Source organism: Cinclus cinclus, chromosome 1 (assembly GCF_963662255.1).
Source record: "Cinclus cinclus chromosome 1, bCinCin1.1, whole genome shotgun sequence".
In the NCBI taxonomy this organism is placed as follows: Eukaryota; Metazoa; Chordata; class Aves; order Passeriformes; family Cinclidae; genus Cinclus; species Cinclus cinclus.
The window spans coordinates 130,916,974-130,929,529 of NC_085046.1; the positions used below are offsets into that span (position 1 = coordinate 130,916,974).

General features: G+C 44.3%; 1 protein-coding gene across 1 annotated transcript; it reads left to right on the forward strand.

Annotated features, from left to right (window-relative positions):
• Positions 1-6,912: 6,912 nt before the first annotated feature.
• POLR2K (RNA polymerase II, I and III subunit K) lies at positions 6,913-11,125 on the forward strand. Its single transcript, XM_062490536.1, has 4 exons — positions 6,913-7,050; positions 9,168-9,231; positions 9,937-10,029; positions 10,450-11,125. Exons 2-4 carry the CDS (start codon positions 9,171-9,173, stop codon positions 10,470-10,472), a joined length of 177 nt encoding a protein of 58 aa, XP_062346520.1. The 5' UTR covers positions 6,913-7,050; positions 9,168-9,170; the 3' UTR covers positions 10,473-11,125.
• Positions 11,126-12,556: the final 1,431 nt, after the last annotated feature.

Here is a 12,556-nt window from a genome sequence, read left to right on the forward strand (position 1 = left end):
CCCTCCACTCAGCCCTGTTGAGGCTTCACCTGGAGTGCTGTGTCCAGTTCAGAGCTTTCCAGTTCAAGAAAGACAAAGAAATACTGGAGAGAGTCCAGTAGAACTATGGAGATGATTAGGGGACTGGAACACCTCAATTATGAGGAAAGGCTGAGAGAGCTGGGCCTGTATAGCCTGGAGAAAGGAAGACTGAGAAGGGACCTTATCAATGTCTATCAGTATCTGAAGGGAAAGTATCAAATGGATGCAGCCAGGCTCTTCCCAGGGGTGCCAAGTGATAGCACAAGAGGCAATGGGCAGAAACTGGTGCACAGAAAGCTCCACCTGAATAAGAAAGAAGTTTTACTGTGAGGATGACAAAGCACTGAAAGGAGCTGCCTAGAGAGCTCTTGGGGTCTCTTTCTCTGGAGACATTCAAAAGCCATTTGGGCACAATCCTGAGTAATGTGCTCTGAGGACCCTGCTCAAGCAGCAAAGTTGGACTAGATCTCCAGTGGTCCCTTCCAATCTTACATATTCTGTGATTCCGTGGTTCTAGGCAACAGGCTGAAAAGGCTTTGTCATAAACCAGAAAATAAAGTTTTTCTACACTTTTAAAGGTATAAAATCTCTGTGCAGCACATTTCTACAGTTTGGTCAGTTATTCATGCCATGAGCAAAGGACCACACGAGCATAGCTCTTCTTTTTGTAAGAAGACAAAGACCTATAAGGAATCTGTCATAACAAGAGGGCATTGTCTTCACTAGCCTATAAGAATAGAGGCTTCATTTTTATGTTCAATTTTGGAAAACTGCAGTTTGAAAATGTCGCCAGTAGATTATATGTCCAAAAATGTTGATAGACAGATTTAAACTGAATTCTAGAGATAGCTGTTCAAAATCTCAATCCTCGCCCAAAAAAACCCCACATACCTGCACTTATCTTTAAAGATATAAGTATTTCCCTTAAATACAAGCAAACTAACCACATATTTGCCAAAATCCCAAAGGCTTCCAGGCTTAGAAAATTAATTTTCAGGCAGCATGCTGAAGAAACAACAAAAGGAAAACCTCACGTTTTGTAGTTTCATTCTCAGGCATTCTGTGGGACAACTGAGAATAGAAAAAAAAATAAATTTTACAGTATAAAAAATTAAGCAAACTTGTGCTTCAAGTAACAAAAAAATCACAGCAAAACAAGATGTTGCAGCTATATGGGAGATCAGAATAGCTAAGTTAAAGAAATGTTGGTAACTCAAGCAGCCGAATATAATGCCGCACAGAAGACAGCGTCCGGCAGGGGGAGCTTGTGAGCTCACCGCATTGATTCGGATATCTCAGAAAATATTACAGGGTAATATAAATTAAATTACCAATTGACACTGAGTGAACAATGGCCGTCCATTAAGCTTCATTTCACCTCTTTTCTATACTTCATTCTATACCTCGCCCTTCGCGCATACATTGTTATACTTATTTTTACTTCTTTGCCCCCAAGTCCACAATTTTGAGACTCACATGGAATATTGCCTTCAGCCCTGAGGCCCCCAAAATAAGGACAAGTACATGTTGGAGCGGGTCCAGAAGAGGAACACGAAAGTAATCAGAGGACTGGAGCACCTCTGCTCTGAAGACAGTCTGAGACAGTGAGAGTTGGAGAAGAGAAGCCTTCAGGAAAAAAATATTGTAGCCTTTCAGTACACAATGGGACCAGACAGAAAGCCAGAGAGGGACTTCTTATCAGCACATTTGGTGATAAAACAAGGCAGTAAGGGCTCTAAACTGAAAGAAGGAAAGTTAGGTTAGATGTTAGGAAAAAATTCATCACTATGAGGGCAACAACACATTGGAACATGTTGCCCAGAGAAGTCGTGGAAGCTCTATCACCAGCAGTGTTCAAGGTCATGCTGGATGTGGCTCAGAACAACCTGAAGGTGCCCCTGCCCATGGAAAGGACTCAGAACTCGATTTTTAACATCCCTTGCAAAATGAACCATCCTACAATTTACAGCAAACCCCAGTGTACACCTCAAGATCGTACATGATTTCTTTCCAAAATGTATTACCTGAACAAGTTAAGCTTTAACACAAGGTATCATTTTACAAATACAGAAGGAAAAGCCTTCTGTGTTGAACATTTAACATTTCTCGGATTCTATTTCTATTCATAAGGGTCACCTTACAAAACCTTTTACAACACTACTTTTTATAAGCCTTTCTTTTTTATCATGAGAATTCCATCGACTAAACTTGAGCCATAACACCACATCTTTTTCATTTAGGGATCTTTAACCAGTTCCTGAAAGTTTTCTTAACCTTGTCTTAGATGTCAAACAGATGTGGAGGGAAGAAAAGGCTGGTCACACCACTAGTCAGTCACAGAGGAAGTAACAAAATCCATATCTACCGAGACTAGATTTGTGTGCCCTGTGCATTTCTCACATCTATTATTATTTTTGCAGTTCTCAAATCAATTTTCAAATCAATTTACAAATCAACTGCAAACTTTATGGGAGATTACTGGACAAAATAATTCATATTCAGAGACCCAAACTAAATTTACGTTTCACAGATTTGGACAAGGAATAATTTCTAACAAGTTTAGTCTTACCAAGCACCCTAAAGAGGTAATAATGTTGGTTACCCGAAGGCTATGTAAACGGTTCCTCCAACTTAGAGATAGGTTCTAGGATAGAGTCACACCTGTTCCTAGTGATTTGTACTCCTCAGTAATACACACAGAACGCTTAAGTTTTGAACAAGACATTTTCTGCCTTTTTTTTTTTAAATCACTGTTCACTACTGCTAACAAAATAGATAAAGACAAAGCCTTGTTGACACAGAAATAATTCCTGTTATTTAAACAGATATAGTATGGGCAATAAAACTCTCTGCTCTTTGACCCCAAAGTCACTGATACCTTCAAAGGTAATAATACTGAAGGATATAGCCAAGTCCTATCTGTATGATGTGGGTCACTTACCCTAATTCGTGAAGCAAATCAAGATCTTCCAATGCAAAGCGCTGTATTCAAAGTATTGCTTACCCCTAGTGATAACCTAGGTGAGAAAGGATGTAGACAGAGAAGAGAGAAGGCACAAGAGAAACATTACCCGGCTGAGACAGTTTTCAGTCCATGTATATGTGTTAACTGCAATGCCTAATTACCCAGAGATGGCGATAATTGGGATTAGCTGAGGACCAGCACGGGGGGGGGGGGGGGGGGGGGGGGGGGGGGTCGGGGTCTCTCAGACACCTGAGATGCCGGACAGGAGCAAAGCAATCGCTTCACCCCCTCGCCTGGCACACGGGCGGGCACAGGAGCAGAGCATGGAAGCCGCCCTACCGCCGGAGGCAGCTGAGGCGGCTGCGGGGCACCCCGAGCAGAGCTGACGGAGAGGAGCAGGAGTGAAGGCGGGCTGGAGGAACTCCAGCCGCTCTCGCCGCCGGCCCCGGGCCCGTTGCCCTTGGCGAGGAGCCGCTCCGCCTGTCCCCACCCACACCGGCCCCTCGCGTGCGGCCGCCGCCGCTTTCCCTCGCTCGAGTTTGAACTACCCGCCCTCACCAACCGCTGCCTCCCCGCCCCCTCCGCGCTCGGCCCCGGCCGGGAGCGCCCAGCCCGCTCCTCGGAGACGTGAAGGAGCACCGGCGAGGCTCGTCCCGCTCCTCTCGCTTTATACACCAGCCTCGCGGCCCCCGCCGCACCCAGTCCACTGTTAAAGCGCCCCTGAGTGGTTCCTGCCCCTGCTCTGCTTCTCCTCAGGCGCCCGGCGAGGGTGAGGCGTTCCCGCCTCTGCCGGAGCCCGCTCCGCTCCTGCGGCGGAGGGGAACGGGGGCGGGGGCGCTGAGGGGCGGCTCACATGGCTAATGATCTTTAGCCGTGCCATAGTCTTTAAGCTTGGGTTATAAAGGTGCCGGTTAATTTGAGTTAATTATCATCTTTTTACCCGACAGCCCAGGACTAAAACAGTCGCAGAACGTTTGTCAAGTACATTGCCTCCAAAGCAGTCGGGTGGAGGGCCCCCGACTCCAGCACCACACAGGTTGTCCTCGAGTCTCCCCAGGTACTTCTTGCCAGAGATTCCAGTAAGGACCACTCTCCCTGGCTACAGTGTAGAGCATATTTTTCACACTTTGTCCTGTCGTGAGTGGTCTAAGGGCTACTCCTGTTACATTTGTTTAAAAGCCTATAGTTATTCAGTACCTAGAGCCTGGGTTTTGCTGAGGTTTTAGTTTTTCTGTATACTAAAAAAAAAAAAAAAAAAAAAAAAAAAAAAATTACACAAACCAGACAAACACAAACCCGCCAAAACCACGGCTCCGTGGATACCGGTTTTTCCTGGGCTCAGTATGGATAACGCAAGCCTTGACACCGGCGTGACGGGGGATGTCAGACCTGAACCACAGACCTAGAACCGACTCTAAAAGCAGCACCTACATTTTAAGAAGTAAACTCCCGGCTTAAGTAACGTAACCCCTGTTCGTGCGGGGTCTGGCAATTTCTCAGCCTTCCCCTTTGGGAGCTTCCCTCCTCCAGCTTCTCACATCTCTCCTGGTGTGAGATAGCCTGAAAGGGGGCCGAGGAAACAAGGGTTTAGAAGTTCCAGACCCAGAGCCGGCGCAAACGGATGTTTTTAAGGAAAAAATATAGATTTATTTGACAACAAGATAACAGTTATGGCTAAAAAGGGAAAGGTTTTTGGAGTATCTCCCCCTTCCTTTTTAAAATGAGAAAACATTAGAAACTTTCTCTGAGGTAATAGAAGTTTTCTGAAAGTGCTTTTTGTAGTACCGTCTGTTTCGCAGAATAAAATTGTTTTTCAAATATTTGTAATTTTTTATTAAATACCGCCTCTTAAAATTGGAAGCTTATTAGTGGGACACAGCAACTGCAACTGTCTCAGTCACTCAAATCTGGATTTATGCGAGCTGGATCAAAAATACCCAAGAAATTTAATAAGTCGTAACTGCGACATTTTATGCAATACAAAGAAGTATCACACTAGAAAGTGTGTTCTACCAAAATAAAAAAGTCCCCCTCCCAAAAACCCACCCCAACAAAAACCAAGCAAGCAAACAAAACCAAAAATCCTGAGAACGCAATTTCTAACAAGTGAAACGAGGTAACGAGGTAAGATATTCTGCAACACTTGGCTCTGCGCTCGGTTAGGGGTGCACTTCGTTCCCCTATTAAAAGTACGTGTAGCCCTGTGCCTTCGCCATCTCGACACACAAAGTCTCTCCTCTCCTTTGCCTATCAGTTCCTCAAGAACTGTTTCACTTTCCGGGACACTGGGAGTCCCCCACAGTCTCAACACTCCCTGCTACTCTAAATCCAAAGGTGCATTTTTAAGAATATAATTTACCGGCACGTGGGAATGGGACTTACCAAAGCGCTCCCCTCGTAAGGGGAGGAACCTATTTTTTCACGGGAATGTTTAAAGGATGCCAATAATCAAACAATTACACGATTTCTTTATTAATGATGGAGACATTGTTTTCACAGGATTAGCTGAATTTTTCATGGAGATATTTTTCGTAATTCCTTTTAAATTTGTCGGCTTGACAAAAGCGTTTTAAAAATACTAACGAGCATAGAGAAATAATCCGGGGAGGGGGGAATAAGGGGTTGTATTTGCTTTTTTTGGAATTGGTAATTTCTTACCATGCGTTTACCAAGAAAGATAGAGCTCAGTCTATTTTTCACCTCTCTTTCTACATCTTGGTACCCACCCATACCCGCGGTTCATAGAGGAGGAGAGGATGCAAGTAGTAACCTATAACAAAACTTCTGCCTTTTACAAACCATTTTTGTTGTCCGTGCTTTATTTTGGCATTCCAAAATTATGTTTAGCTTTATTCTTACAGAGCAGTGTGAAGGAGCACGTCTAAAGTCATTACTGTGATTTCATTACGTTTAATTTAAACACAAAATTAGGAAAACAAAGACTTTATTATTACCCGAGTTCATTTTAGGTAAGTTAAAAGTCATATATCAAGGTGACTTGCTGGTAGGAGAACATCAATGAATTACATATGATAAAACCTCATTCGTATTAATTGGGATGCTTACGAAACAATTTTTATTCCATATTCAGAAACAGAAAGAGACCTTAAACTAGATACCTTTGAATGGTCTAATATTTTAAATTGGCACATTCACAAAACATAGTATTCGTTAAACATTGAGGGGGACGGGGGTAGAAATAAAGCAAAGATACCTAATTCTTCTGTCAGCCGAAGATTCAGAATTGGTACCGCCAGCGAGGTGGGGCCAGTGACAAAGAGCAACTGGTGTCGTTTCAAATCTTGCCTGCACTATTTTAGTTCAGTATATCGGGAAACGCCCACATATGAACTTATTTCGTAATAGAACCTTACACTTAAAATGTGCGACATATATGCTTGTAGTATGTAAGTTTGGCTTCATGTGGATACATATGATACCGACCACGGCATCAAAATACCGAGATGCGGGGTTTATCCACGAACTTTAGGTAAAACCCTTCTGAAAACAGAGAGGACCTTGAGGCAGAACACCTCGGTGGTTTAAAACTCCGCAGCCATGTGGCCAGACCTGGCGCGGGGCACTGCCTATCCCCAGTGTGCTGGGTACATGAAAATAAAATAATGAAAACACCGGGGACCTTGGGGCTGATTTTACCTAACCATGCAGCTGCCTGCTTTCTTCATTGATAACTGGCACTGTTATTCATATGGAAGGCTGCGTCTTAAAATAAGCCGTGTGCCTTTTATTTATTTATTTATTTCCCCCCCCAGGTGGTTAACACGCAGAATTGAATATTTATGAGTTTCTCAGCCTCATTACTATTCATCTCGCGGAAGCTGAAGCCGAGGAAGCGCGGCCCGCCCCTGCCCCGCCCCCGCCGGGCGCTCGTCATCATCGTGCGCCGGGGCGGCGGCGAGGCCGGCGGGGCTGGGCAGCGGCGCGGGGCTGCTCCGGCCCTTCGCGTGTTCCCTTCTCTGCTGGGCGCTGGGGCTGTGGCGGGCAGGGAGAGGCCGTGGACCAGCTTCGTGAGCTTCGCTCCTGCGTGCCAGACCAGCGGAACGGTGGGGGAGGCCGGAGTTGGGGCGGGATGGGGAGCCTGAGGCCCGTGGGTTTCTCCTTCGTGGGCTGTGCGGGACGTGAAGGAGCGGGTTGGCCTCTCTTACGGGTGCATAAGGGATGCTCGAACAGGGAGCCTCATTAATATGTAAAAATATCTGAACCGGGGGGGGTGGGGGGGTGCTGAGAAGATGAGGCCGGGCTCCTCTTGGTGGTGCCAAACACTAGGACAATAGGCAGAAACTGAAGTACTGGAAGTTCCACCTGAATAGGGGGAAGAACTTTCCTGTGCGGTTGACCGCACACCGGAACAGATTGTTCAGAGAGAGGTTGAGGAGTCCCCCTCACTGGAGATACTCGGGAACCTTCTGTGTGCACTCCTGTGTCACGTGCTCTGGGATGATCTCACTTAAGCAGGGAGGTTGGACCAGATGACCTGCTGTGGTTCCTTCCAGCCGAAATTTCCGATTTGGTGAGGTGCTCTTGGCACTTGGTATCCCCACATCTCTGCAATGCATTCTGGCAGCACCCCAGCAAATGTCGCTGCGTTGCTGGGCTTGTTGGTTCTGTCAGCTTGGTAGCTCTTAGGGCTGCAAGGGTATGAGAAGGCCAGCTAAACTGGCACCTCCCTGCAAAACGCAGAACTGTAGTTCACTGCTGCCCTTAGCAGCAGTATAATTTTGCTGCACAGGCAGCACTAACCCAAGTTATTTAGCTACCACTGTGATCCACCTTAGTTCAGCTCTGTGTTTTAGAAAAGTCTGCTGTTTTTCAGTGCTAATGGGTGACTGCTTATATCTTAGTGCAATGTGTTGATGCAAAAAAAACCCCAAAAAACTAGCATATGTGAGTTACGATGTCACTATGATTATGGTGTGGCATGCTTGAAAGCTGTACAGTTTAATGGATTCTTTCTAGTTCTCTTAAATGGAGTGACATGGGAGTTTTAAAAAGAGGGTTTGTCAAGTGTTGATCAGACTCTTAAAAGTATGAAATGTCCCTGTCCTGTTTTCAGTATCATAGTTCTCTGAGCTGAATTTATGCTGAAACAGACTCTGAAGGTGAGGGAAATAATCTTATGTAATATTAAGGAAAAGCATCTGAGAGCCATTCTCATAAGGAAGCATCTAGGAGGCTATTTACTGGCATAAGGGTTAGGATTTCTTGTCTTCTGTGTCAGACAGAACACCAATACAGAAAACGGCAGCCTCAAAAAACCTAATAGGAAATAGTCATGTTCTTGTCTTGAATTGTATTGGGTGGGAAAAATAGTGTTTCTTCATGTACAGTAAACACCTTAAAATTCATGGTTGCAAGTACATTTACATATTAGGATGGAATTATTTAAAGCTTGGTAGAGTGTGGAGTATATATAACTATTTAGTCTGATGCCATCAAGAAATTAAGTCTGGACAATCAAAACCATTAGAGGCCATTAAGAGGTGTTTGAAGAATAGCATTGAGTTCTCACTCTTGACTTGGTAGGATTTGAACAGTCAAATTTCATCTCTATGGCCTCTCATTGTTTTGGGGTTTTCTTTTGTTTTGCTTTTTAATTCCTGCTACTCTTCTACCCACACTCCATTCCCAGCATTACTAATACCTTAGAACAATGAGAAGTGTACTGGGTGAGCTAGTGTGTCAGAGGGGAAGGAAAGATGACAATGCTTGCCTTCTTTGTTAGCACCATTGCTACATGAGTGATATATAAGAAATTTTTTAGTTTTGTATTTCTATCAGGGAAATTCGTAACATTGTCAGGAAGGAGGAAGGAAAATATTGCTCATTGGTCTTCAATGTTTAAAATACTGTTTAATTGAAAATGTCGTGCTGTCCTCATCATTGGAGGTTTTCTATACCAGAATGGTAAAGCACTGTGAGAGCTGATGTTACTTTGCTTTTAAAAAGCTGAACTGAATGACTTTCTGAAGTCTCTTTCAACCTGAATTAACCTATGTCCTGTATATCAAATATAAATGGAATTTGTTTGTATTTACTTTTAAGGAAGTGATTTAATCTTCTTGAGATATTAAAATGATTGCGTATGCCTTGGGAAAAAAACAAACCAAAGCAAAGACCCCAAACCAAAGCTAATGTGCGTGTTGTGTATTTTTGGTTTTAGAACATGGATTCACAGAAGGACGTTCAGCCTCCAAAACAGCAGCCAATGATTTACATTTGTGGAGGTAAAGAACAGACATTCTTTTTTTTTTTTTTAACTGGAGATTTGGTGTTTTAATAATGAATAGTGCTTAGTCATTATAGTGAAGGAAACATAGATACAAATAGTTGCAGTGTATATCCTGATGATGTTTAAAGCTTTATGCATTGATGGTAACACATACATGGGGTACATATGCAGTGTTGTGAAGGTAATTCCATAGAGCTTGTCTTGTTGTGTGTTGTGATCTTGTTGTGATCTCTGTGTGTTTTATTGACAGTGCTGTAGGGACACTCAGCTTTCCCTCAAGCACAGTAGTCAAATTCTCTCTCTTGTACCTATAGATACCAGCAACTTAAAAATGGTGGTTTTCAGGAAACCCTGGAATATTTTGTCTTTTAAGAAGACTCTGGGCTTTGGAGGGATGAGCTTAAATTTTCATTAGTAGATGGTCTGGTATCAAGTGTGGAATGTGTTCTGTGCAGTAATATTTGGGTGATATTTAGCAAGATTCTGTTTTATCTTACTGTAAGTGAAGCTTGCTTTTTTATTTTCTCTTTTTTCCCCACAGTATCCTGTTGTCATTGAGCTCTTGATACAGACTCATTACACTTGCTATATTTGTTTGCCACAAATAGGAATTTGACTATCACAACTTTTCAAAGTTATCCGTGCATTAATAATGCTGTTTTCCTTTGCCCACTTCCTTTTTCTTCCTCCATAACATCAGAATGTCATACAGAAAATGAAATAAAGGCAAGAGATCCTATCAGGTGCAGAGAGTGTGGCTACAGAATAATGTACAAGAAAAGGACAAAAAGATGTATCCTTTTAAAAGTGCACTTGAATGCATTTAGGAAGCTGTGGATGGAAACAAGGGGAAACAGAATGTAAGGCGAACAGAAGATTCAAATAATTATGTAACAATTCTTCAGGGTCAAAAATCAATACAGTAGAGCAAACTACTATAACACAATCTCTATAGTGTGATTTAGCACCTTGGCTTTTTTTCTGGCACTTACTTTTTTTTTTTTTTTTCATTTTCTATGCACAATATATTAAGTTATGATAGTCTGGTGGGTAACATACTGTGAATTGTTGATATTATTCAGCCAGCATCTTATTAAAGATGGCTTTTGAAATACTTTATGTAGGTGTGACTAGATTTAGACAGTCTCTTTTCCTCTCCCCCATGTTTTTTTTCAACCACAACAGATTTTTTTCTTTAACTGCTTTATTCCAGTGGTAGTTTTTGATGCTCGATGATGTCTGCTGAAGATAGTGACTACATAATGCAATCTTTCTGGTAACTTTGTTCTGTTAAACTGTTTGTGAGTAAATGCACTCTCTTATTTGTGTTTTAAGAGATTGAAATATTAAAGTTTACAGTAATACTAAATTTTGTCTGTATTGTCTTCCATCACTAGATTTCTAAAGCTGTTGTTTAAAGTGTAGTCAAAGTATACAGTATTTTTTATGTTCAGTGAGAATTATATTCTTTTTGAGTTATCTTTGTTTTCATTACTCTTATCTAAACTTTATTTGCATTTTAACTTTGCTAAATGTTCTTTGGACTCCTGTGAACTGTGTAAAACAACTGTGGTTTGAATAAATTCCACTGAAAATAAGTAGAAGGCTGCAGAAGGCTAGGTTTGAAACAGATCTGGATTTCAAAAACCAAAATCTTAAAGGACTTCAGGCCACCCAATTCTGGCATCCAGTTGTGGACATGTCAAAAGTATGGATGCCTGGAAGTGTGAAAAAAATCTCTCCTGAAAGAAGAGGGAGAGGGAGGCACGTTAAACATTAAGAAGCAATATGGAAACACAAATTTCTTAAGTGCTGTTTGGCTTGTTTGTATTCAAGGAAAAAAATAGATCTGTGGTACAAAGATAATTTGGGTAGCACCCCAAAACTAAAGTGGGATCTTGTTTTGCTTTTCAGATGACTTTTCAGGGGTCTGTAATAAGTGGTGGGTTTGTGACGATGAGCCAAAACATTTTGCATCTGTCAGTTTGGGATGTGTGTTACGTAATACCACTAAAGGGTACCAAACATACTGCTGGATTGTGCATGTCTGATCCTTTTTGATCGTGCTAATGGTGCTGTTGAGATAACGTGCTTAACTCATCAGTGTAATAATATCTTTTTTAAGGTCTGCATGACGGCGTGCTGGCTTATAAATTAACTACGAGGGCTTGTTATAGGAGGAAAAAAAAGCCTTGAGATGCTGTTTTGGAGCTGTTTGGTTTAAGATTTTCTTAGGTATCTGATCTGTGTTACTAAGACTAGATTTTTTTCCTGGAAACCAGATATACTCGGGTATAAATGATAACGTTTTTTACTACACGGTTGCTCTCAATTCACCGGCCTGGCCTGCACAGCGTGCACCTTGTGCCTGCGTAGCAGAACGAAGGGGTCGGCTACTGCCGAGGCTGCTCAGAAGGGAGGGTGACGAGGAGCGGGCAGGAGCAGCGCTGCCGAAGGTCGCCGGCAAACGGAGGCGGGCTTGGCCCTCTGCGGGCACGCCGGGTGCCTCTGGGTGCCGGACGAAAGCGGCCATGAGCCCCCGCTGCCCTCGGGAAGGGGCACGGACCTGCCTTGGAGAGCAGCACCGGGGGACACTGCTGTGAGGCCTGGGGACGGCGGAGAAAGCCTGCTTGCTCCGCTCAGTGAAATACCACGCTGAACCTACAAGGGCGACGCGTACTAGAGCCGCAGCCTCCCCTGCGGCATTTCTGCCCGCCCTGGGCGGGCGCTCCCCCGGCGCTGACCGCAGCCACGCCTGCGCGGCCTGAGCGAGGGACGGGCGGTCCCGGCCGCGCCCGCGGCCCGGAGACAGCGCGGCACCGGGCAGGTGGGTGCCGAGGAACAACAGGCGACACCAGTGTCGCTGCTGGAGCCCTGGGAGCTCTGCGGGAGCCTCGGCAGCGCCGTGTCCCTGGGGCGGCAGCGCCGTGTCCCTGGCGCCATGCTGTGCATAGCAACAGTTGCTAGACGCGGGCCGGCCGTGCTGCCCCGGGTCCGGCGCTGCGTGAGGGGAGCCTGGGGGCCGGCTGGGAGGTGAATCCCTGATCCGGGCCGGGGGATGTAGCACAACCATGGGGAAGCTGTATGGGAGAGGGGAGCCAGGGCTGTGCCCCCGAGCAGCCGCGGAGCCCTGGTCACGCTGGGCAGCTCCCTCACGGCCATGGGAATGAGCGGGAGAAACCGCCGGTGGTGATGAGCTTTTAATTCTTCTATTCTTTTTTAATTATTTCCTGCATTAGTCCCTCTTTCCATGCGTGTTCTTCCTTTTCCAATACTGAAACCGTAAAGTCTTGGGGCAGAATCTCTATGCAACACCTAAT

Excerpts from the sequence above, each read along its gene's own strand:
- POLR2K (XM_062490536.1), top strand. The coding sequence starts at position 9,171 with ATGGATTCACAGAAGGACGTTCAGCCTCCAAAACAGCAGCCAATGATT. Across the intron at positions 9,232-9,936 it reads AATGATTTACATTTGTGGAG|AATGTCATACAGAAAATGAA; the intron begins GTAAAGAACAGA and ends CCATAACATCAG. Across the intron at positions 10,030-10,449 it reads CAAGAAAAGGACAAAAAGAT|TGGTAGTTTTTGATGCTCGA; the intron begins GTATCCTTTTAA and ends GCTTTATTCCAG.